Below are 25,579 nucleotides of genomic sequence, written 5' to 3'. Positions count from 1 at the left end.
GAAATTTTGTTCCCCGACACACAGTTATCACTAACGTTTTAGATTTATCTGATGTCTGTTGGCTCAGTTTAGTTTCAAGTGAGAAACCCCAGATTCCGTAGTGTGAGTTGTGCTTGGATTGGCACTGGACTTAAATATGAGAGCTTTTCTTTGCATACTGAATTTAGAAAAAGATACCCGCATGATAGCAGTACTTTGAATCTCTGCCAGCTCTGTTGGCTTTCTTACAAAGATAATAAAACATAATTATGTTAATTTGTGCCTAGCTCTTGAGTCCATGTAGCAATTTAATGTGGACCAGCACATACTAGTGCCAAGCAGCAAGCAAGCGCCAGGTTGTGATTTCTTGTCAGATTAGCTGCTACTACATTAGCCTGGCCACAGATGAAATAAAGCAATTCGGTTTGTTCAGTTTCCCACCAGAAAATGCGGTGTAGCTTCCCTATCCACTGGGCTAAACTGACCATCTTTCGAGAAGAAAAATTAACACAGTAAGCTGAAACATTGAGCTAAGTTTTGAACTGTTCTTAGTTTCTTTCATGTGCTCTGTATTACCCCCCCCCCCCCCCCCCCCACACACACACACACACACACACACACACACACACACACACACCCACGCACCCACACACACACCCCCCCCCCCCCCCCCCCCCCCCCTCAAAAAAAAAAAGGAAATGTATACAAGAGTGTAGCAAGTTTTTCTGTTTTGTGTTGTCAGCTAGCCAACAACTCGTTTCCCAAAGGAACACATTTGTGGTTAACATGCAGTTAATCAGTACATTGCAGAAACCAGTAACAGTGAATCATATGTTTAAATCAAGGACACATCAGGTCGCTGCATGTCTATGTACTTAAAGTATAAACTGAGCAAGTCAGGTCTAAATTGTTCAACCTGGCTGTTTGAAGTGATGTGATCTGCCATGAGTTCCTGGTCTGTGATAGAAGCGGCGCTCAGGATGTTGTTCAGATGATGGGGAAAAACTGCTACTGGGATTCTCGGTACACATGAAAAACTTGGGTTTACTATAGCACGAAATAAAATAAAGCTTAATTTAATGTTGTCTGCATTACTGGAGAAAATGCAACAATCTTAATGAATTCAGGTTGGACGGGACTAAAATATGACAGATGGTATCAAGATTTTGAACCTTGTTCTTCTCTCTTCCTCTCTGTTTGCAGTGGCTCACTGTGCGTCGTCCAGACAGATCATCTCCCACTGGAAAAATTGCACTCGACACGACTGTCCCGTCTGCCTGCCGCTGAAGAATGCTAGCGACAAGCGCACCCAGCAGCGTAAGTAGCAATCTCTGGCCCACCGTCGCTTAACCATTGTCAAGTCACATGTAACAGAAGTAAAAAAAAAACAAGGCTAAACTGCTTTCACTGACTGTGTTCAGTAAGCAGGAAACTGAGACCTGGAAGCGCTCGTACAGAGGCCTCAATTTGTGTCTGTCATTACAGGATATTGTTATTGGTATATTGAGCTCTAACAGTCTGTAGTGACATTTTTAGAAAGGTTTGTTTTTTTTGAAAGTCAGCAATGTGTGTTTTGTTTAGAATTATATTTGTATATCTTGGCATTCAAAGTGAGTCAAGCTATTTATTTCTAGGCTTTTGCTCCTCTGTGATGACTAAAAGCACTCAGCAAATAAAAGTGTAGTCCTGCTGGGCTTGTAATCTGACACTCAGGAGGGATAGCAGTGTGATTGAGGGTGAGAGGATATAGAGAGCGTGTGCTCATGGAGTCCCACAGAGCAATTGGCTGTTGGGTTATTTACTTCTTCTCTCTACCAGAACAGAGCTGAGTTTGCCACTCTGACTCATACCAAAAACTGCTGTTTTTTTCTGTTTAGTTTTTATTCTCTCATGTACCTGTTATCATCGCTTCAGTTTGTCATCTTTTTAGGTCCTTCTCTCGCGCGCTCTCTCTCTCTCGCTCATTCATATTCTTCCTGGTTTAGTTAGACTTTTTTTTTTTTTTTTTTTTTTTTTTCTTTTCACCTCACAGCTGAGCATCTCTCATCACTTAAAGCATTTCTGTCTTAGTCTTTCCGTGTTTGGCTTGCATGTTAAAGAACATGATGTCAGGGCTTGTGCTCGTGCCAGTGCAAACAGAGTGCAGTTTTCCTTTGTTCTGCCTCATCTGATTTTTGTCTTTACACAAACTGAGAGCCATTTTCTGTTCTTTTAGCTCAACCAATGCCTGAACCCAAAAAATATGCTAATAATCTGCCCCCTGAAGGGATTTATGCGTTAATGCAGTCCCCGGCTTTTTAAAGCATTTAGCCTTACATTAATGTCCTAACTGTATTCTGCTGCAATGTTGTGACTTAATGTTGCCTGAGGCCAACGTATGCAAATGTATGTGCATTTTGGTTTACCTGTTGAAGTATTCTACATGCTTGCTGTCTGCAAAGTATTCTCTTATGGAACTTGGTTCACAGTACCCACATATGCATTTTGTGTATATATATTCAGCTTGTTGCAGCACTAGTGTAAGATGCAAAAAGAGGAAGGTTGTTGCTAGGATAAACAGTATGATTTTATGTGGGTGTTTTGGGCTAACTCGTCTACATCTCTCCCCAGCTATGCTGAGCTCCCCTAATACGGGCCTCCAGAACCCCATGTCCTCTGTAGGCGTGGGCCAGCCTAGTGCTCCCACCATTAATACCTCAGCTCCCATAGATCCCAGCTCGATGCAGAGAGCTTATGCGGCACTTGGGCTGCCCTACAGCAGTCAGGCTACTGGGCAGGCTCCGGCCCAGCAGGCTCCAGGAACAGGTCAGACAGCAGGTGCATCGAGCACCCAAACCCAGCAGCAACAGCTTCCACAGCAGATGAGATCCATCAATGCACTTGGTAAAGTAAAATGTGTTTATTTTTCTTCTTAAAAATAAAAACCGACAACTCATGACCACACCGTATGCACTGAGGTATTTTAAATCAAACAGGGGCTTTTTGCTTACCGTATTCTGTATTTACAGGTAACCAGATGGCTCTTGGAAATGCAACAATGGGTGTGCCCACTTCAGAACAGACAAACCTGCACACAGACTCCCTTCCCAACACACTCAACACTAACAAGTCAGTCCCTGCCAAGTACAACAATAATTACATTGCATTTATTGACCCATTGATGTTTAAAAAAAAAAAGTTTCTTCTTAGAATATATATGTTTAAAATTAAAGTTGAAAATTGTAATTGAGGGCGCCAGAGTGGCTCAGAGGTTGAGTGGGTGACCACATGTGCCACGTGGTGGTGCAGACGGCACAGGTTTGAGTCTTGACCTAGTTGCCATTTACTGCGTGTCTTCCCCATCTCTCCGCATGGTTTCCTGTCTTTCTCCACTGCACTATCAAATAAAGCTCCAAAAGGCCAAGAAGAAAAATATAACTGAGTAAATACAAGAACAGATATCTGTGGGTATATAATTTCTAATCTTCCTCTTTTTGCACCTGCAGTCAGCTGCTGTCAGACGGGTCAGCTGTGGGCTCAATGGGCAGCCTGCCCACAGCAGCACCCGTCTCTGCCACAGGCTCCAGGAAAGCCTGGCATGAGCACGTCACTCAGGACCTGCGCAATCACCTCGTACACAAACTGTAAGTGCATACGTCTGTTGGAGAGATATAACTGTTAGCTGTTAGTCACCTCTTGGCTTTTGTTTTGAAGGCTGGCTATTTAAGGTATTGTTTTTGAAATGCAGTTGTAGAAATTTTCAGAATTTTAATATGTTCATCTTGTTTTTCTGTGGCAGAGTACAAGCCATATTCCCTACCCCCGACCCGGCAGCTTTGAAAGACAGACGAATGGAGAACCTAGTGGCCTACGCCAGAAAGGTGGAAGGTGACATGTATGAGTCGGCTAACAGTCGGGTAAGTATCCTGAGAAACCACATCAGCCAAGGACCAACTTGAATTGTTTATCTTGACACTTTCAAGGTCAAACAAGATCAAGCCCTTTACCATAGTTCCAGTTTCACATAATATGCCTTTTTACCCCATCAAGCTGATGGGGTATTGTTGTCACCCCGGCAGGTGGGCGGGGAGTCAAATTTCAATTTTGTGAAGGCTTTAACTTGAGAACTATATGATCTAGAATGTTCAAATTCATACCATAAATGCGTCTACTAAAAATGTTGGACGAGTTTGAACCTTGGCAGCCTCTGACCTCAAGCTCAGAGGTTAGGTTTTCTGAAAATCTTGTGAACACGATAACTGGAGAAAGATGACACCTGAATTGATGTATCTATGGCATCAATTTTCAAATTGATGCCATAGATGCATCTACTAAAAATCTCAAACGACTTAGTTCTTACCATAATAATGCCGATCACAGAAAGTAAGTGTTCTCAGTGGCTTATATTTATTATGATTTTAGCATTTATTATTCCTGGTTCTTACTTAGCCATTTGCTTTTGAATTGATATGGTGAATAAAGTCCTAAGACACTTGTGCTTCTAAAGGATTTGTGTCACCTAAAGGTTCTACTGCCAAGGGGCTGAGGGGTAGCACTGACAGTACTTTTGCCATTATCCTCAATATTCCCTTTCATCACCCCTCAACCCTCTTTCTTTCAGGATGAGTACTATCACTTCTTGGCTGAGAAAATATACAAGATTCAAAAGGAATTGGAGGAGAAGAGGCGTTCAAGGCTACAGAAGCAGATCATCAACCAGGCACCTATGGCTGCCCAGGGAGCCCAGCAACCTGTCCTAGCCCAGCCCAATGCCTTGGGCCCACGGCCACAGAGTGAGTGTGAGATTATATGAAAGTATTTTGAGTCTCATTGCTTTTAAATTGACTTATTACCCAGTTAGGGTTATATAAAATACCAGGGGTTATACCCAGCAGCCACTTAAGTGGTACATCTGTACTGTCCGTCTCAATTTAAAATGCTTTTTTTTTTTCCCCTCCAAGTCTAAAATTGATAATGGATATATAACCTGCAGCTGCATCAGATGTTTTTAGTTTTAATTATTGCATTTTCCAATGTATATATGTGTGTACAAGCTATTGTTTGGTCCTTAAATAACATTTTTCCCCCCTAGATGGACCTGTTCCTCTTCCCAACATGCAGAATCAGATCATGAATCGGATGCAGGTTTCACAAGGTATATTTTTAATGATGCATATGGTAGTTACAAACTGCATAATAAGTCAAATAAACCAACCAGTAGGCAGAACAGACGATATCACCAGACATGCTTATGATACTGCATAAATTTTATGGTACAGGAAATAATGAGCATTAGACAAGAGACAAAAATGATACAGCTGTAGAGAAAAAAGGGGTGCAGATGAGTTGATAAAGAGAAACCAAAAAAAGATCATTGAGATTACAAAAAGAAATGCTAAACTGAATAACTTAAACTGTAAATAATGAAAATCTGTTAACTTACCTGAGTTATTGAGTTGAGATGCCACCTGCTACTTTATTTTGTTCCAGAACTGCAGATGCTTCTATATTGTTGTTCTGTGTCCATTTCTAAAGTGTCTGATTCACTCTTCTGTACAGGAATCAACCAGTTCAACCACATGGCTCTGCCCAATGCCCAGATGTCACAGGCACCAATGGGACCCCGAGCCGCTTCACCCATGAATCACCCACAGCAGCTAAACATGAGCTCGGTCCCAGCGGTAAGGGGGCCACACAAATCACATCCACACATAGGGCAGACATGTAACATAAGCCAGCTCACAGTTAGACACTCTTGATGAATGCACAAGCTCAAGCTACTTTAGGTTTATAAATAATATAGTCAAGAGTCATTCAAAAGCAAGTGGTTTTTAAATGGCAGAGTATTGTTTTTAATATCTGAATTTTGAAATGTGATGCTCTAATCTATGCCTCTACAGTCATGGTGAAGATGCTTGTGCCAGCACCTATTGTGAAGTATTGGGAAAGCTGGCAGTTGACACACATATATATATATATAAAGGCACCACCTGCCTCCTCATATAATGCATGTAGATGCAAGAAATTAATTGTCCATTATTTTGTTATGATATTGCAATTGGAATACCAGTAATGTAATGGTTTCCTTTTTGTTTAGTGGAAACTCCTATTACTCTGCAACTAGTAATATCTTCTTTCCTGCCTTGTAGATGGGAATGTCCCCTTCTAGGATGCCCCAGGCCCAGGGCATGATGACTGCACACAGCGGAGGAAACGTAGTGGGTCAGACAGCCAACCAGGGACAGTTTTTGCCTCAGAACCAGTTCCCTCCAGGATCTGCGCCTGTTGCTGGGACGGGTGCAATGAATGTCACCGTGGTGCCAGGCATGGGTCAGCCTCAGGCACAGGCTGCTGTCACTCAGGTAAGACATAAAAAAAAGGGGTTCAGCAATGCTGCCACTTGCAGAGATATTCAATCATGCTAATTCCAACTAGTTGCCAGGAAACTAAACTCAAATGACTTTAACCATTCATACTACACACTAATTAATTGTTCTTTTACCAATCACAAGGTGCTCTCTAAACCCTGAATTGCGTGTGATGTTGTGTTTGTCCGTTTTACCTTATCACTGTATGTTTGTCTGATTATCGTGTGTGTGTGTGTGTCTGCCTGCTCTCTGTGTGTCCTTCTCTCCAGCAGCAGCAGCAGAGTGCTAACCTCCCCATGAATGCACTTGGCCCCTCGCTGGGCCCACAGCTAGCCTCCTCCCAAACCCCCTTGCACTCCACGCCTCCGCCTGCTGCCTCCTCTGCCTCCACAGCTGGGGGTGCCACTAACCTGCCGCTCCCCCAGCCCTCCAGTCGCAGCTCCACCCCTACCCTCCCTGGCCCTGCCCCAGTCCAGGGTGCCACCCCGCCCTGTCCCACCCAGTCCCAACCCCAGGTGGAACTCCCTGCAGCAGCGCAGACGCAGCCCCCGCCTCAACCCCCGCCTCAGCCCCCTAAAACGCCGGTGAGACTGAGTCCCTCCGCATGCCCTCCACTTTGACTACCCCCCACCCCCCACCGTGCAAACTCCCATTCCTCTGCCTGCCATGTACCAAACCATCCCATCCAAATCCACCATTTCTGTCTAATAACTTCATTTTACTACTGTTTGTAGCCTCCATTACAATGGGAATGTTAATGTCTCTCAACGCAAGGCAGCAATTATATGTATACGGGAGGTGTGCATTCATGTCATAGCCTCAGCCCTGCATGCAAACAAAAAAAGCTGTTGCAAACATGTCAAAACTTTTTTTTTTTTTTTTTTTTCCCCTGCCTCTGTCCTTCCCCTCCTCTTCTGCTTTCCAGCTGTCTCAGCCGGGAGCCAGTCTGGATAATCGGGTGCCCACGCCGGCCTCAGCTGCCAGCGCCGACCTGCACTCACAGCATGTTGGAGCAGACCTACCTGCCCAGGAGGTCAAAACAGAGACACACCATGATCACCAGGAATTTGAGTCCACGGGTGGCAAAACTGAGCCCAAAATGGAGGTGGGCTATGACTGCACTTTAAAAATACACATAAAACCTAAATTATAGCTTACGTAGGCTTATAAGTTTAATTCAGCATCTAAATTTTGAATCATCCCATCTTTTATTTATTTATCAGATCATGAACTCATTTGGCTTTACTGTACTTTGATTAATTTGTGAAGAAAACAACAAAACGTGCCTCAAGTCTTCTGTGCTGTAGATTTTAAACATGCTCCCTACGCCATCAGATGCCAGTAAGCTGTCCTTGGCTGCCAGTAGTACAAAACACCCAATAAAGCAGTTCGTGAACTTGAGAGCTTAGAAAAACAAAGTCAGGGATGAACAAATAATTGAAAGCACAAGGCCATAAGAATGAACAAGGAAACCATTAACCTAAAGATTATTGGAGTCATAAATAGACAGCAATTACTGTTGTTCACATGATTGTGGTATGAGATGTCATTTACCTTTATGTCTGTAGACTGAGGACGAGTCCGCTTCAATGTTGGCCAAGAAGGAAGAGCCAGAGGAGAAGCCGGAGCCAATGGAGGTGGAGGAGAAAAAGCCGGAAATTAAGACAGAACCCAAAGAAGAGGAAGAGGGTGGGGCTAACAGCACAACCTCCTCATCCCCCTCTCAGTCACGGCGAAAAAGTGAGTCTGTGGCCAGGGATTGATAAAAATCTGCATAAAGTTTGATTAAAATCAAGTTCTACTCAGTAATTGGGGAGGGTTTTAGTTATCGCTGGTAAAATAATAAAGTCAAAATATGCCACAGTAATTGTCAGTAATTAGTCTTGCACTGGCTGAATAATGTCCAGATTCTTTTGAGCCGCCTTTGATCTGCCACTAATTTAAGGAAAAAAGAAGTAGGCTGTGCATCAGCTGGTTGAATATCTTTGACAAATCGAGACACCCCTTCAAGGAAATCTGTTGTCGTGTTTCAGTTGTAATTGATGTTCAGGCAAGGAGCAGTGTGCATTTATTAGTGATAATTAAAACTTTTTCACAGGCATGGAGCAAGCATTGTAATGTGCATTTTTCATTGCTCACACTCAGCATTGGAACATAGGGGTCGGTCTGTTTGAGATTCAATAATGAGAGACGGGTTATGTAATTCAAATCATAAAAAAAGGCCAGAATTTGTTACTGTTGTGCACTAATAGGAAGACAGTAGTTGTAATATGTATTCTTCATTGAATCTATAACTCCTGTCAAGACAAGTAGAATTTTGTTATTGTCAGGGGGTTCAGAGAAGAAGTTGTCATGGTGTGTTCTGAACATATGGGAAGCCATGTTTTTGTGTGACATGATTACATACAAATCACGTACAATTAATTACTAAAAGATGTGAGTAGAGACAAAAAGGTGTCGAAAGATTTAAAAATATTTTAACTTAAGCAAATATTTTGCCTGCCCCTGGGTAGCTAAAGCCTATCAGCTGAGATTCTCCTGTAAAGTGTGGATTCTCATGAGGGAATCAGAAATTAAGAATTAACCCTTTAACACAGAGTGTATTTTCGCAATGTTTTTCCACACCTCCACCACTCTGTACACCGTGTGTGTGTGAGTTAGAGGGAGACAAAAGAGCGGATTCATAGACTTCCTGCAACAGCACAAGTGAACTTACTGTAATAACTGCATGTTGGCTGTGAAGTGCAATTTTGCAGCTTTCAGAAACCATTTGAGTTTTTCTGACAAACCATCTCGTATATGTGGTAATCCAAATTGCGCTAGCATGTTGGTGACGATACTCAACAATACGCTTGGTGTTAAAGGGTTAACTGCTATTTGTGGGCAACTCAAGTTATATAAGATTCAACTTTGCTCTTTAGAAACATGAAAAAAGGAGATGGGTTGGGGAAAGTAAGTGAAATCATAGGACTCTGGTAAGGTGAGGAACAAAAATGTTACTGCTGCTTGATTCTATTGGTGGTTATTTGGAGGGATCCCTTAGATGCAAATAATTGGGGGTTGCATCATGTCAGTTACTAAACGTACATTACAGAAATAGTTTTGATAGCTGTTTAAGTTTTTCTCTTTTTTTTGTGTGTAGTAAACCTTTTTCCCAGATTTTCCCTTACCTTGACTTTCCATTGTATATTTTTCAGTTTTTAAGCCCGAAGAGTTGCGCCAGGCTCTAATGCCGACTCTGGAGAGCCTTTACAGGCAGGATCCTGAGTCGCTTCCTTTTAGACAACCAGTAGACCCAATGCTTCTGGGTATCCCGGTAGGTAGCACACAAGAGCGGGCTGCTTAAACATAAAATCTTTTAATAAATGATTAAAAGTGTTGCTTGTACTTCGGGTGTATAATTGAGCTGCACTGTCTTAGCAATTTGCTGTGCTAACTTTTCCTCTTGCTTTTCTCTTTAGGATTACTTTGACATTGTGAAGAACCCAATAGACTTGTCCACAATAAAGCGCAAGCTTGACACGGGCCAGTACCAAGAACCCTGGCAATATGTGGACGATGTCTGGCTGATGTTCAATAACGCCTGGCTCTACAACCGCAAAACATCCCGTGTCTACAAGTACTGCTCCAAGCTGGCTGAGGTGTTTGAGTCAGAGATTGACCCTGTCATGCAGGGCCTGGGCTACTGCTGTGGGAGAAAGGTGAGATGGGTGGGCAGTGGGGAAGTGAATGCCTACAGTTTTATTTTCTTTGTCTTCTAGAAGTAACTGCTTAGATATTAATTTTAATTTATTGTTAACTTCTTCCTTTACTTTGGATTTGAAATAATCTCTTTAAGTAGGATGAGCCCAGGTTTTACCTCCTCATTGTTAATATTTTTGTTTTATATTATGTCAGCATTTTAACTGAAAGTTGAGGAAAATTTAGCAAACCATAACTTTAAATTATAATCTTCAGACTCGCTGCATCTGACAGAAATTATTTACTGAACAGTTTAACTTGGAATTTGTTGACCATCTTTGTTTATCTCACTTGTGTTTACAGTACGAGTTCTCCCCTCAAACCCTCTGTTGTTATGGCAAGCAGCTCTGCACCATACCTACTGGAGGCACATACTACAGTTACCAGAATAGGTACCCTTGTATGAATAAATACTTATCTTTTCTTTGCGTGTGCTTGTGCTCAACTAAGTGTAAAAACTAATGTTGCACGATCTGAAATGCTTAGTCTCTCTGAACATGCTCATCTTCATCACACATTTCCACGCACAGTTTTGATGGACAGTAAATGCAGCCATTTGAAGTGTATTGTCCGCGTCTGGGTTCTGTTCCTCTGTAGCTGGGATCGTTCTGATCCGAGCAGTGCTGCCATCCCGATAGCTACAGCTTTAATGGCTCTGCCTCCCAGGCCTGGCACAGCATGAGACTACAAAATGGTTTTGCCTACATTTATTAACTGCCAGGTTCCAGCGTCGCGCATTAAAAGAAAAACCCAAAAGACCATCAGACACTGAGAACAAAAAAAATGCCATGTGTTGATTGTTTTTCTCTCAGCATCTGTCAAGGGACTGTGCGAATTCGGTGCCCCCCCCCCCTTGTGTGACGGTTGAAAATTTAACGCTTTAGTTTAGGCCACAAGCTCCATTCCCCATCATTGACTTCTCCTCTTTGTAGAAATCCAGCACATCATTGCCTACACCACGTACCTTGCACCCCCTCCTGTATAAACTGTGGAACTGCAGCAGAGTAGCGCAGCAGTAGTGAAACAGAACAGCCTCTGAGACAGCATGAGGCTCCTGCAGCGCAGTCCATTTACACTCTCAATGGGAGTTCAGGGAATCCCTACTCTACGTAAAGTGTCATTTTGTACACAGTTATGCTGGGCACATTCAGTCACTTAGCTTAACACTACCTTCTCCAACATGACTCGTATTTGAATAAAAATAAACATTTATTTAGCTATATTTATAATTTTTAATGTGTTTTTCTTGTAGGTATCATTTCTGTGAAAAATGTTTCAATGAGATCCAGGGGGATAGTGTGACATTAGGAGATGATCCTGCACAACCACAGACGTAAGTAAGCCATTGGTTTCTGCAGATCCTTAAAATCTTAAGGCACTGAATTCTTTTTTTTTTTTGGGGGGGGGGGGGTCTTGATGGATTTTCTTAAATTCGTTTTTCAAGTCTTAACAGATCAGACAAAATTCAGATTTTTTTATCCCCCCCCCCCCCCCCCCCCCGACATGCAGTTTACAATCTCTTAATATTTGTAACATTGTTTTGTTTTGTTTTTTATTTTTGTTTTGTTTTTTAACTTGCCAAATACTAGATGAGGCACATGTCTTGTGTGCTGTAAGTGTTTCAAACTTGGGATTCAAACTGGCAGTTCTGGAGGCTGGGAACATTGTGCAGGATTCCACTCTGTTGTCTGCTTGCAGTTTGGTAAAGACAGCGTACATTAGAAAATTTGGACATTGCATATTCAAACCTCAATCAACCCAGAGAAAACATAAATGTATAGAGTGTGTGTTTGTTTGTTTTTTACTTTGTTTTGATTAATTTAAAGTTAAGTTTAATTTCAGTGCCATTAAAAATTAAAATTAAGCCATAACTTTATGTGAAGAGCTTTGTCATTTTAACCAATTCTTGAAGTTATGAAATTATATTTGAGTGATGGTGTCCCTTTCACTCAGATTAGACCATCAGCTATAAAACAGCAGCCATGCAGACAGTTTCTCACATTTCAGTAAAATTATTTGAGTTAAGGTGCCAACATCCAAACATCTTCAGCTGTAAAGCCATGTTGCTTGCAAAAAATGTTGTTTAATATTCATGATCTACCTTATTTATTGGATCTGAATATCCGATTCGTCAACACATGTATTTAATAAACAGACTTAGTATTACTTGATTAACTCTTTGCGTTTGCTAACATTCCAGGAGGATATCGAAAGACCAGTTTGAGCGGAAGAAGAACGATGTACTCGACCCTGAGCCGTAAGTTAACGCAAAAAAACAAAACAAAACACACACACCCTTCAGTGAAAGAAACTGTTACTGTTCTTTTTTTTTCTTCTTTTCTTGGAATTAATCTCATCTGTGGTGATGCCTTTTCCTGCTCATGTGTTGCTGATCAAATCTTTAAAAAGTAGCTTTTTCCTGCCACCCACATCTGGCTTTGTTTTGGTGTGTTTTTCTGCACCGTCTGCATATTTTCTCTGCGATCAATCTTTTTGGTTTCATTGAAGCCCAAGGGCAACTCAGCAGCACCACCTGCTGAGTGTAACTAGATGTCAAAGGTCTATTTCTAGTGAAAGTTTGGATTTGAGAGTGCAAGCCATAAATAAAGTAGTTGCCTTTTCGATTTGTCGCTGTGATTTTAAATATGCACTCTAAACCTCCCACAAAGGCGCTCTTGTATTGGCTGGCTTGCATGAGCGTAACGACTGGAGGAACATTGACGTGAATGAAGATGTTTATGTTGCTTGCTGCCTGAGCAGTAAAGATATCAACATTCATACAAATAATGGTCACAGGGTAACAAGACATGGATAGTTTTGAGAACTGGAATAATGTTACTTGCTTTTGTAATGTTGTGTGATAAATCTGAAAATTGTATTTTTTATTAATAAGGAACTGGATGGATGAATGTTTTGTTTTTAAATTTAAAAAGTGTCAACCATCTCATGCAGTGGGTTCTCTCTGGGTACTCTGACTTCCTCCCACAGTCCAAGGACATGCGTGTTAGCCTAATTAGGGATTCTAAATTGTTGATTCTACTGTGGTTGTAGGTATGAATCTTTGAATAGTTGTCTTACACCCTGCAGCAGGCTGGTGATCTGTGCAGGGTGTACTCTGCTGTATGCCCTATGACAGCTGGAATAGGCTCCACCCCCACAGTGACCCTGAACTTATTGTATATTGTCAATTTTTTTTTTTCAGGTTTGTTGAATGTAAAGATTGTGGACGGAAGATGCACCAGATATGCGTCTTACACTACGAGGTCATTTGGCCAGCTGGGTGAGAACATTGACCTCAATTGTTGGTTTTTATGTAGATTTGCATATTTTTTGCAGTTTTGCTTTAATTATAACAGTAAGTTTAACCTCCGTCCTATATGTTTGTTTTTTTTTTCGTTTTTTTTTTACCCCCCCCCCCCCCCCCCCCCCAGATTTATCTGTGACAACTGTTTGAAGAAAAGTGGAAAAACACGAAAGGAAAACAAGTTCTCTGCAAAAAGTTAGTACTCAATTTTCACTATAGAAGTTTTTTGTTTTGTTTTGTTTTTTCTCCAAAAGGTCAACAGATTATTGTAGTTTGATCTCACAAGATAAGAGCTCCATTTGCACATGGTCTGCATATATCTCTATGTGGTGTTGACCTTGTGGCTTCAGTGGTGTTTTAGGCCTAGAGACCATATGTTAGCGACAGATCTGAAGTTTTATGACATCACATATGCCTCTTTTCCACTAGTACCTACTCAGCGCGACACGACTCGGCACGTTGTTATTTTGTTTCCATTACAATTGAGTACCACCTCAATGCGGGTGGACTCGATAGAGTAACGCGGGCACTAGTCTCTTGACGTAATTTGTAAGTGACTTGAACACAACACGACAATGTCTACGCTGCTGTGTTGTGCAGTGGTGTGTTTTGAGCAGCCATTAGCTCGGAGACCTCATGATAAACTTTCTCATTTCTCGTCGCTCAGTCTAGCTCCCTCTGGATTCTCTCATCTGCCACCAAGCACAGAATGTCTACACCTCCTCATTTGACCACGGTGTTGGTTTGCGTGCTTCCATCTTCTTGCTGTCGGGTTTTAAAAATGGCGCAGTTGATTCTGGTGAAGGAGTCGCTCTCACGTCTCAGCTAGTGATGACACTCCCTGGCCAATCAAACCGCTTTTCCACCGACGGGGTGCTGGTGCCAGTATTTGAACCGTTCAGCGGTTTTTCCACCACAAATGCACTCGGTGCTCGGCCGAAAAACGGGTTCAACTTGGGCCCCGCAAGCTAGCTGGTCTGGAACCAAGAACCAGGGCTTTCAAATTGTTTTGGAGTAGCAGGGGGACATGCCAAAGTAGCAGGCGCCTTATGACCAAGACCGAAGCCATGACGGCAGCAGACGATATGAATAGTCACATGGCAGTTGTAAACCAATCAAATGGCTCAGATTGAAAGAACGTAAATATTGTCACATGCGTCCACATGGCGCTGGATACGGAGACGGTGCAAAAAAATTTTTTTTAGGAAAATTAAAAAGTAGACGGTGGAGTAGGTGGAAAATGCGCCTGCCGCCGGCATAATTTGAAAGCCCTGAAGAACGTGTGACGAAAGCGGCAGAAGGGCGTGACTTTGCATCTCAACATAAACTTTTCTGCCATATTACATGTGTATTACATTAGAAAAGCGAAGCGATTTTCACGGCTGAGAATTAGGTTGGGTCTTAAGGCTGAACTTGCTGCTTTGTATCAGTTCATTTCACAGATAAAAGGACGCAAAGTGCGTACTTGTCGTTTTGCTCGTATTGTCTGTATGTGTTTACCTCTGTGCTGCACGCAGATGCTGCAGTAGTTTTGTTTGGACCGTAAAATGTGTTAGCAGCACAAGAAAGGGGAACCTGTTCTCCCATGTTTGTGCCCCGTGGTTTCCATGTCCAGACGAGGACCCGCCCACACTCGCGGGCCCGTTCCTAAGCTTTTCGCCGGTTCTTTTGGGAACAGCACAGGCACCGGCACCAGGACCGGAACCCCGTCGGTGGAAAAGCAGCTCCTGTGGCACGTTCTTCTTCGACTTCACATTTTCGGATTGCCTCGGATCGCTTGGAACCCCAGCTGAGTGGGTACTAAAAAAGTGCCTGGTACCTGGTACCAGGACCTAATGAAAAAGTCTACAAACCGTGCTGACTCGAGCCGTGCTGAGTATGTACTAGTGATTCTTGTGATTCTTTTCATGGTAGTTTAAAGGCTGTTACAGATTTTCTCATTTTTCCTGGGGAAAAATTAAGCTCCTTCGTTTTCCCCAGAAAAGTAAATAGATTTGACCGTTTTCAAACTTCTCCCATATGCTTGTTTACTGTAGGGCTGCAGGTAACACGATTGGGAACATACATAGAGGACCGTGTGAATAAATACTTGAAGCGACAAAACCACCCAGAGGCTGGGGAAGTGTTTGTACGAGTGGTTGCAAGTTCTGATAAAACGGTGGAGGTTAAACCAGGCATGAAAGCCAGGTAAGAGCATCATTAACAAAGTGAAGAAGGGAGGATGGGATGATTTTTTAAAGTTCTGATATCCAGTGTTATCCATTTTAAGTAACAGATGTTTTTAATTGTCTATAAAAATTGCCTCGGTCAAATAAATGAGCAACCAAAGAGTCAACAGTTGGGGTGAGGGTAGCCAAACCACATTTCTTTGTAGATACGCTGGCACAGTTTGTGTTTTTCCTTATCTTATTTTTATTGCCATAAAGAGTGCACTCAAAGAATTTTATACACACTCAGAATAATTGTGGAACCTGCTTGTTTCATGAGATGCCGTGCACACCCTCCCAGGAGACCTCACGGTGTTGTTAATTTCATCACAGGATCAAAGTCTGCAATGTTTGTCCCATCTTCTCAGGGAGGAGTCCCTCATCCAATAGTCTATTGTCTTAAATGATTTAAGGCTGGCTTTTTATTGACTAAAGGCTACTTGACTTAAATTGTCCCATTGTGCTCTTCAGAGCTGCTGAAAGCAGTGACAGACATGGCAACTTGTTGGAGAGCCAGTGACTCTAGTTTTTTAAAAGCTTTTAAAGTCACAGTAAAATAGAGAAAACTGTTTATTGACATTTCATTCACTGCATTATATACAATTAAGAATTTTTGCGTACAGTATGTTGTGACACTTGATTTAACAAAACCCAAGATGCAATATTACAAAATTTGCTGTGTCGTATTATTATGGCTGCACATTATAATATTTGTTTTTTTTGTTTCAACAGGTTTGTCGATACGAGTGAGATGCCCGAGGCCTTTCCTTATAGAACCAAAGCACTTTTTGCATTTGAGGAAATTGATGGAGTAGATGTTTGCTTCTTTGGCATGCATGTGCAGGAGTATGGCTCTGATTGCCCATTTCCCAACACTAGGTCTGTGCATTTAATTATGTTGTACATAGTGATAAAGAAAATTTTTAGTTGTCTTATTTTTTTATTTGTATAGCTCATGTCAGATTTACCATGTTCTTCCTGAACTTTGCAGACGGGTCTACATATCATACCTTGACAGTATTCACTTCTTCAGACCTCGGATTCTACGAACAGCCGTTTACCATGAAATTCTTATTGGTTATCTAGAATATGTCAAGAAACTTGGGTAAGGCTCTTTATTTATTTTGCTATACTTCCTGATGATTTAGATTGCGAGAGCTTTGGCGGAGTATTTAGTCATAGGATCTAGGCCTAGGTTAACCTCATTACTGTCTCTTTGGCCTGACTTACTTTTATCCCTGTGTGTCCACAGATATGCCCAGGCCCACATCTGGGCATGTCCTCCCAGTGAAGGAGATGACTACATCTTCCACTGCCATCCTCCTGACCAGAAGATCCCCAAACCTAAAAGACTGCAGGAGTGGTACAGGAAGATGTTGGACAAGGCATTTGCTGAGAGGATCCTGCATGACTACAAGGTAACAAGGAGAAATTATTTCTACATAAAAGCCAAAGTGATTAAATTATAAAGTTCTTTGTTATATCACTAGCAACATTTTATGGGAATAGTTAGTAGTGGTCTGAACACATTTGTTACCTTTTCATTTCATAGAAAATACATTTGTCAAATGTCTTGCTAACTATTGTTTCCCTTAACCCATTGTGTTTTCCATCTTTCTCTCAGGACATCTTCAAACAGGCGACCGAGGACCGACTGACCAGCGCCAATGAGTTGCCATACTTTGAAGGTGACTTCTGGCCTAATGTGCTTGAGGAGAGCATCAAGGAGCTAGAGCAGGAGGAAGAGGAGAGGAAGAAGGAGGAGAATACAGCTGCCTCTGAAACTCCAGAGGTACAAATATTATACTGTGGTTTGATGATGTACAATAGCAGCTAAGAACTTCCACTTCCACGCTGTATTCTTGTGTTACTGTCTTTCCCATGCTGTTGCACTTGAATAATTTGAATTTTCAAAGATTAAAAAAGTGATATTTTTGTGTACTACCACATTAAACCTGGGATATTTTTATCAAAATAATTTGAGTGGAATTTGATAATCAGGTTAAGGTGACATCAAACAGAAGCAGTGTAACTGGGTAAATTGATGAGACTGTCAGCGCTCACTACACTAATTTTGCAACAATCAACAGCAATCAAAGGGATGAGAATATATGAAGATGAAATAATTTATAACGTTTTCTTTAATATATCTTTCAGGGTACACCAAGTGACAGCAAAAACGCTAAGAAGAAGAACAACAAGAAGACCAATAAAAACAAGAGCAGCGTGAGCCGAGCCAATAAGAAGAAGCCTGGGATGCCGAATGTAGCTAATGATCTGTCTCAGAAGTTGTATGCCACCATGGAGAAGCACAAAGAGGTCAGATTTGGGGGGTTTTGTGGTAGTGAAAATCTGTAGTGATAAACAATAATTTTATGGATTTAAATCAAATGGTTAACTAATGGGAAATGTTTGGAATGATTTTAAAGTTTTGTGCCAGAAACTGTCACTGAAACAAGTACACAAATGAATAATTAAACATTAAGAAGTGGATCAAAGTACTGTGGTGTTTCTAAAAGTAAATCAAGTTCTACTTTCTTTTTTCAATTTTTTTTTTCTTTTCCTTTTCTGAAGGTGTTCTTCGTGATTCACCTTCACTCTGGGCCCATGGTCAATACTTTGCCACCCATTGTTGACCCCGACCCATTGCTCTCCTGTGACCTGATGGATGGCCGTGATGCCTTTCTGACTTTGGCAAGGGACAAACACTGGGAGTTCAGCTCCCTCAGGAGGTGCAAGTGGAGCACCATGTGCATGCTGGTTGAGCTGCACAACCAGGGACAGGATCGCTTTGTCTACACTTGCAATGAGTGCAAGCACCATGTGGAGACACGCTGGCACTGCACTGTGTGCGAGGTTAGTTTCGATCGTGCTGCTGTTTTACACTGGATTATTTTGTGTTTTCGAGTTTGAAACTAGGGGGGGGAGTAATTGGAAGTGGAAGTCGGTCAATTTATAAATATTAATGTGGAGTGACATACATGAACTGGATCAAAAACACAATTTTGTAAAGTTTTGATAAGTTTACCATCCTTGGTTGGACTTTAATTCCTGTGTCCCCTTTTTTTTTTCTCTTAGGACTTTGATCTTTGCATTAATTGCTACAACACAAAGGGCCATGAGCACCAGATGGTCAAGTGGGGTCTTGGACTGGATGATGATAACAACAGCCAGAGTGGGGAGGCCTCCAAGAGCCCACAGGAAAGCCGGCGTTTAAGTATTCAACGATGCATTCAGTCCCTGGTCCACGCGTGTCAGTGTCGCAATGCCAACTGCTCTCTACCGTCCTGCCAGAAGATGAAGCGAGTGGTGCAACACACCAAGGGTTGCAAGCGCAAAACCAATGGTGGCTGTCCTGTATGTAAGCAGCTTATTGCATTGTGTTGTTATCATGCAAAGCACTGTCAGGAGAACAAGTGTCCTGTCCCGTTCTGCCTGAACATCAAGCACAAGCTTCGCCAACAGCAGCTCCAGCACAGGCTCCAGCAGGCCCAGTTGATGAGGAGGAGAATGGCCACCATGCAAGGCAGAACCATGCCGCTACCGTCCCCGCCGCCCTCAGCTGCCCCCAGCACTCCCACTTCCCACACCCAGCCCAACACTCCCCAAACACCCCAGCAGCCTCTTTCCAACCAGCCACAGACCCCCAACTCAGCAGGCGTCATGTCCCCCTCTTTCCCCAATGCACCTCGCATTGGCCAGCCTCAGGCTCCGGTGTCTCAGGGCAAACCTGGGCCCCAGGCCTCCCCTCTACACCAGCAGCAGTCCCCTCTCCCTCAGCCTCCCCAGCCACCACAGCAGCTGCCCCAGCAGCCACCTCCCATTGCTGCAGTCAAGATGGCACAGCGCATCGAAATGATGGCACAAGCCCAGCAGAACCAGCGGAACTACCGGGTCAATGTGAATGGCTTACCTATGAATCCCCAGCAACCACAAACTCGCTTGACAGCGCCAATGCAGCCACCCATACAGATGGTGCCGGGGCCACGGGGACCAACAGTCATGCAACCTGGCATGGGTGCTGGACAATGGGGTGGAGCTTCAGGGCCCATCCAGCCAGGTCAGACTCAACAAGCAGGCCTTGTTCCAGGCCAGTCCCCACAGCAGCCCATGCCCATGCAGCGACCTATGATGCCGCCAGGCCAGCAACCTCAGCAAAACCAGAGGATGCCGATACCACAGCAGCCTGGTCCCCGGCCACAGACTCCCCAGAGACCTGGAGCTATACCTCCAAATGCTCTGCAGGACCTTCTCCGCACCCTGAAGTCTCCCAGCTCACCCCAGCAGCAGCAGCAAGTTCTAAACATTCTCAAATCAAACCCTCAGCTAATGGCTGCATTCATCAAACAGCGAACAGCCAAGTACCATGCCAACCAGCCACAGCAGCAACAGCCACAGCAGCAGCAACAGGCAGGTCAGCAGCAGCCTGGCATGCCAGCAATGCAGAATATGCCCATGCCAGGAGGAGCGGTACAGAGACCAGGGATGCCTCCACAGCAATCTCAGCAGCCTCCAGTGCAGGGCATGGCTCCATTAGGGACTCAAGGGCAGATGATGAACACCGCACACAACACCAACCCCCAGATCCAGGAGATGTACCGCAGGCAACTCTTAATGCAACAGCAGCAGCAGCAGCAGCAGCAACAACAACAACAACAACAACAACAACAACAAGGAGTGTTACCACAGGGCCATCCAGGTCAGTTTGCTGCTCAGCCACAGGGTACAACTACCACCTACTCCCAGCTCCGCATGCAGCAACAGCAGCAACAAATGCAAATGCAAGCAGGGGCAGGAGCAGCTGGGGGGCCCATGGGTCAGCTCCCACCAATGGCTCAGATGACCCAGCCTGGCATGGGAATGGACTCAACGCAGAACTTACTGCATCAACGATTGCTACAACAGCAGCAGCAGCAACTTCCTCAGCAGCAGGCCGTCCTGAAGCAGCAGATGGGCTCCCCTGCCCAGCCAAGCCCCATGAGCCCTCAGACCCACCTGCTGGCTGGCCAGTCTCAGGGTGGAGCCCACCTCCCTGGCCAGCCCGCACTAGCTAATGCCCTCAGTAACCAGGTCCGTTCCCCAGCACCAGTCCAGTCCCCTTGTCCACCTTCGCAACAGCAGCCACCACATTCCAGTCCTTCGCCACAGGTCCAGAACCAGCCCCAACCCTCTCCACAGCACCCACCTCCACCCCACTCGGGTTCCCCTCACACAGGGCTTGGGGGCTCTTTGCAGTCCATAGAGCAGGGACACTTGGGGACACCAGAACAAAGCGCCATGCTACCGCAGCTTAATACGCCCAACAGAGGAGGGCTGAGCAATGACTTAGGAATGGTGGGAGATACTACAGGGGACACTCTGGAGAAGTTTGTGGAGGGATTGTAGCATTTTTGCTGGGAACTACAGAACACATTGTCACTCCCAGGGACCTGTCCTCCCACTTGTCCTCGTCCTAGTTTTCTCTCAAACTCTTTATCCTGTTAGAGGGCTTTGTTCTTTCTAAGGTCGACAACGGTTTTTGTACTGACATGTAAAAAGTTTCAAATGTTGCAAAAGGAGAAAAAATTTGGTTGATAAAAGTTAGTCTAAACCACTTGGGAATGTAACCCAAGTGGTGGGTGTTTCTTCCTTAAGATGTTGAGGGATTTGCTTCTTGAAATGAAATTAAAATCACAAAGAATATATTTTTTTGGTTGAGACCAAATGTGTTCAGTACTCAATTTTTTTTTTTTTTTAATTTTTTTTTTTTTTAGTCTTCTTTTTTTCTTTTGGGGTTGCTCCCCCACCCCACCCCACCCGACCCTCCTTGGTATGGTTTCATGCCCTTTTTTTTTTTTTTTTTTTTTTTTTTTTTTTTTTTTTTTTTTAAGAAAATGTAAAGTTGCATTATATTATTCATATCTTTATTTTGTACCTTTTTGAAAAAACCTTAAGCATTTTTTTTTTTTTTTAAGTTTTTTGAAAACTGTAAAATATTTTGTCTGGGCCAGGTTTTTGTTCTCTTCTCAAGCTGTCATTCCTGGCAATTGTAATCTAGTGTTGTACCATTACTGCAAGAAGATGCGTTCAGGGACAGTGACCGCTCCCTTTCTTTTTGTGTGTATGAAGAGCACTCATTTGTATTAAAGTAGGAAATGGCCTGCAGCAGGTTGTGTAAACAGGTGTATGCAGGAGCACATGAAGACACTGACACAAACCCTCACAGTCACTAAAGCCGCGTTTCCACCACAGGAACTTTTACCAGGGACTAGGGACCATAGTTTCAGTTAAGTTTGGGGTGGGAGGAGTGCTTCTCTACAGTGCTTCCTGTACAAGTTCAGGAACCTTTGGGGGGGAGGGCTTGAAACGCTGAACATTTCTGATTGAAGTACTCATCTTTACCGCCAACTGCGGGGTGTGAAAACAGCCGTCTCTTTTTGATATGTTAGCGGATTTTACTTTACTTCATGGGCCTTTAAACCTTTTATTTCCTTGGAAACAAAAATTTCTGTGACTTCTGGGTACTTTTGGGTGGACACGCGGCTTAAGAGAAATACAACTGATTGGTTTCACCAATATATAGACATTAAGGACTGCAACCTACAACTCAGTGGCCTGGAATTTGGAAACTTTGTCTTGCAGGTGTAGAGAGCTGTTGCTTTGACATTAAAAAGAATTTGTCATACTTTTTTGTCATACAAATGTTGTAAAGTGTAAAGAGAGTGCGAGAAAGAGACCAGCCCCCTAAGCTGAGGTGGAATGATTGATGGTTGGTTGTAGGCAGCGTCCCAGATGATGCCCAGTTCTCTAAATTTTACACTAAGTTGTGTGCTATCAGGGGATGAAGGGCACATTTGAGATTCACCTGGAGGAAAACTAAATGTCATCAACCCTCATTCCTCTCTCACAAAAACTTGAATTAGGGGGATTTACTTTTTCTCCTATTGTAAATCAAGTTATTAAGCAAAATACTATAGATATAAGGAAGAGAGAATGAAATCACTGTATAAACTGGTAAAAGACTCATTTCTTACTTATATACCATATTGTTAAATAAACTGTGTGCAACAGAAGAACTCCGGTACTCTGTTGACTAAATGAGGCATCATTTCCTCCTGTTGGTGTGTGTTCATTTGTTTCAGATGTTATATTACCAGCAACAGTTCCTTTGCTGTCACCCTAATAACATTTTTCAACTTTTTTCCTCTTCCTGAACCTCTAAAAAGATGGTGGGATTGAAATATCATCACAGCTTGATGTTAGAGTGCAGGATATTTAGTTTATTTACGTTTATTAATGCAGCACTTTACAGATAGTGGCAGATGCCTCTTTTCCACTCATGTGGGTCTGGTGCCCCAACTAGAACCAGTTTCATACTTGATGCATTTCCACCAAATGCAGACAGTCTCCCCTGCTGACATCAGTGGCTATAGGAGAGGAGATTGCAAGACATTCACCGTTGATTGTCTGATGTGCCAAACACATTGTCTGCCATAATTTTCTTCCCATGGAAATTATCCCAACCTCAGCTAGCAACACTATTTAATGATTGGTTCTCAAACCGGTCGAAATGCAGGCTTGTTCTCAGTAGGCAATAAAGCAGAACTGGCTTTGTATGTGAAAGGCACTGGTGGAAAAGAGGTCAAAGGTTACTTGTATAATAAATGTTTTGCTTTATTTTTAGCAGGAATGTAAGACCCCCTTATTTTACTCCAAAGCGTTAAGTGATCTCTGCTAGGGTCTTGAATAAGACTGTTGTGTAACTTCAGTAAAGTCCAGTGAAAACCTGTAACTAATGAACACTCGGGTCAGGTTAATAGGTACACCTTTCTAGTGCCAGGTTTACCCCCTTTTAAATTCAGAACTGCTAGATTGTGTTATAGATTCAACAAGTTGCTGGAAACATTTCTCAGAAATTTGGTACATGATGTCATGCAGCTTCACAATGGTATGTGGAACCTTTGAAGGCCATTTGAGTACAATGTGTAATTTAAAGAAAGTCTAAAATTATAAGACCTGTGTTGTGTTGCTGCTAAAACAGCCATAAAGAAGACAGGAACACTGCTCATAAAAACATGGACGTGAGCAACAGTATTCAGGTAGGCTGTGGCATGTAAATGATGCATGAGCAATAGTAAGTGGTCCAATAAAATATCCACTACAACACTGCACTAACATGAGCAGCATGAGTAGTTGTTACAAGGCAGGATACATCAGACTTATGTGAACATAGCCACTGTGATGTCAGTCCATCTTAATCACTCAAGTTAGTGGAGGTGAGGTTGAGCCAACAGGTAACAGATATAGCCATCTTTGTAGGCATCCACCACAGATAAAGCAGCCACACCCATTTATGTTAACTATCTGTGCAGTTCCTATGAATGAGTGAAATAGAGATCTGGAAGCATGTTATTTTTGGATTGGAGTTTATGAAGACTGATGCACTATTGCAGTATAGACAGTCTCATGTAGCCAGTGAATGAACTGCAATTTTTGGCATTAAATGTTTAGCTTCATTTTTCGGCCCCAGGTGCTGTGCTTGGGATGAATCCATACTTGCATGTTGCCCATAACAGATTCAGACCCTACAATCTAAATGTAGCAGGACCGAGGCTCATCAGAGGAGGCAATGATTTGCCAAATGTTTGTGTCTACCGGTGGCAGCATAATCAATTTCACACAACTGTACAAGTGTGAGCTTGACATAAATTAAATATCAGCTTCAATGACTGGCGTGGTCCCATAACAAGATAGTCTTCTTTCTCTGTTACACAGCCACTTTGGTAACCCATGGTAATGTTTCTGATTTTCTGAAGACCATTCTGCAAGTCTTGCATTGAGTCTCTGCCATTTGATTGGCTATGAGAAATTTACTATAATGGTCAGTTGGTGAAGTTGGACTCAAATTCCTATCTCAAATTCAAGTCATAGGGTTTGGAAGGGAGGTGGCACAGCGGTTAACACTGTTGCCTCATAGCAAGAAGGTCCTGGGTTTAAATCCACTGTCTGGGTGGAGTCTGCGTGGATTCCCTCTGGGTACTCTGGTTTTCTCTCACGGTCCAAAGACATGCAGTTAGTGAGATTAGGTTCATTGGTGATTCTAAATTCCCCGTGAATGTGAATGGTTGTCTGTCTCTCTGTGTTAGCCCTGCAACAGGCTGACAACCTGTCCAGGGTGTACCCTGCCTTTCGCCCTTCAGTAGCTGGGATAGGCTCCAACCCCCCCCTGAATTAGGTAAGTGTAAGAAGATGGATGGGTGGGTGGGTGGGTTTGGAAAGGTCTTTTAAGTGGGTATTACTAGTCTTTTTCTTTGAAAGTGCTGTTTATCAGTATCTGAGTTGGTGTCTGTTCCTGTCTGAACTCCAAGCATAGAAATACATTTAGACACAAATAAGATGACCATGAACTCTTTTGTGTATGATAAATCTTGCCTTAGAACAAGTTATTTTTCTTGTGTCAGTGTATAATTTCAATAAAAAAAAATCCATTATGTTTGTATTACATGTAATACTAATGTGTTACATTAGTTATATTCATAGCTACATTTATATTTTTAGCATATTGCAGATTTGTGAGATGTTTCTACATTATCTTGCATCCTACATGCCTTCACATTCTAACAGTATTGAACATCTATTAAATTACCAGTACTGTTAATTTGATGGGCTGTACGCTCACTGGTCACTTTATAAGATGCACCTTGCTAGTACTGCCTCAAACTGCAGTTTGAGATTATCTGAGCTTTGTGACATGACACATCCTGCTGGAAGCAGCCATCGGAAGATGAGTACCCTGTGGTCATAAGGGGATGGACATGGTCAGCAAAAATACTCAGGCTGTGTTGCTTAAACAATGCTCAACTAGTAAGGTATTAAGGGGCCCAAAGTGTGCTAAAAAATATCCCCTACACCATTAGACTACCAGCAGCCCGAACCATTGATACAAGACAGAATGGACTCATGCTTTCACGTTGTTTACACCACATTCTGTCCCTAACATCTGAATGTCTCACCAGAAACCA

General features: G+C 42.9%; 1 protein-coding gene across 3 annotated transcripts in view; it reads left to right on the top strand.

Annotated features, from left to right (window-relative positions):
- crebbpa (CREB binding lysine acetyltransferase a) overlaps positions 1-21,302 on the top strand; it is a 48,226-nt gene extending 26,924 nt beyond the window's left edge. Inside the window, exons 5-32 of one of the 3 annotated variants that reach the window (XM_030730815.1) lie at positions 1,183-1,296; positions 2,590-2,862; positions 2,988-3,087; positions 3,465-3,602; positions 3,758-3,875; positions 4,580-4,751; positions 5,051-5,113; positions 5,518-5,639; positions 6,108-6,320; positions 6,596-6,910; positions 7,252-7,431; positions 7,895-8,066; positions 9,524-9,642; positions 9,788-10,027; positions 10,371-10,459; positions 11,320-11,400; positions 12,268-12,324; positions 13,270-13,347; positions 13,499-13,566; positions 15,408-15,558; positions 16,311-16,457; positions 16,570-16,683; positions 16,831-16,996; positions 17,203-17,370; positions 17,736-17,897; positions 18,153-18,434; positions 18,657-18,941; positions 19,029-21,302. In XM_030730815.1, the coding sequence (XP_030586675.1) occupies positions 1,183-1,296; positions 2,590-2,862; positions 2,988-3,087; positions 3,465-3,602; positions 3,758-3,875; positions 4,580-4,751; positions 5,051-5,113; positions 5,518-5,639; positions 6,108-6,320; positions 6,596-6,910; positions 7,252-7,431; positions 7,895-8,066; positions 9,524-9,642; positions 9,788-10,027; positions 10,371-10,459; positions 11,320-11,400; positions 12,268-12,324; positions 13,270-13,347; positions 13,499-13,566; positions 15,408-15,558; positions 16,311-16,457; positions 16,570-16,683; positions 16,831-16,996; positions 17,203-17,370; positions 17,736-17,897; positions 18,153-18,434; positions 18,657-18,941; positions 19,029-20,963 (6,122 nt within the window). In that variant the 3' untranslated portion in view covers positions 20,964-21,302. Of the gene's footprint in view, positions 1-1,182; positions 1,297-2,589; positions 2,863-2,987; positions 3,088-3,464; positions 3,603-3,757; positions 3,876-4,579; positions 4,752-5,050; positions 5,114-5,517; positions 5,640-6,107; positions 6,321-6,595; positions 6,911-7,251; positions 7,432-7,894; positions 8,067-9,523; positions 9,643-9,787; positions 10,028-10,370; positions 10,460-11,319; positions 11,401-12,267; positions 12,325-13,269; positions 13,348-13,498; positions 13,567-15,407; positions 15,559-16,310; positions 16,458-16,569; positions 16,684-16,830; positions 16,997-17,202; positions 17,371-17,735; positions 17,898-18,152; positions 18,435-18,656 lie in introns of all 3 variants that reach the window. The other 2 variants (XM_030730807.1, XM_030730825.1) reach the window with 2 other exon arrangements.
- Positions 21,303-25,579: the final 4,277 nt, after the last annotated feature.

This window comes from Archocentrus centrarchus, chromosome 1 (assembly GCF_007364275.1).
Source record: "Archocentrus centrarchus isolate MPI-CPG fArcCen1 chromosome 1, fArcCen1, whole genome shotgun sequence".
NCBI lineage: Eukaryota > Metazoa > Chordata > Actinopteri > Cichliformes > Cichlidae > Archocentrus > Archocentrus centrarchus.
This window is presented reverse-complemented; position numbering and strand designations above follow the sequence as displayed.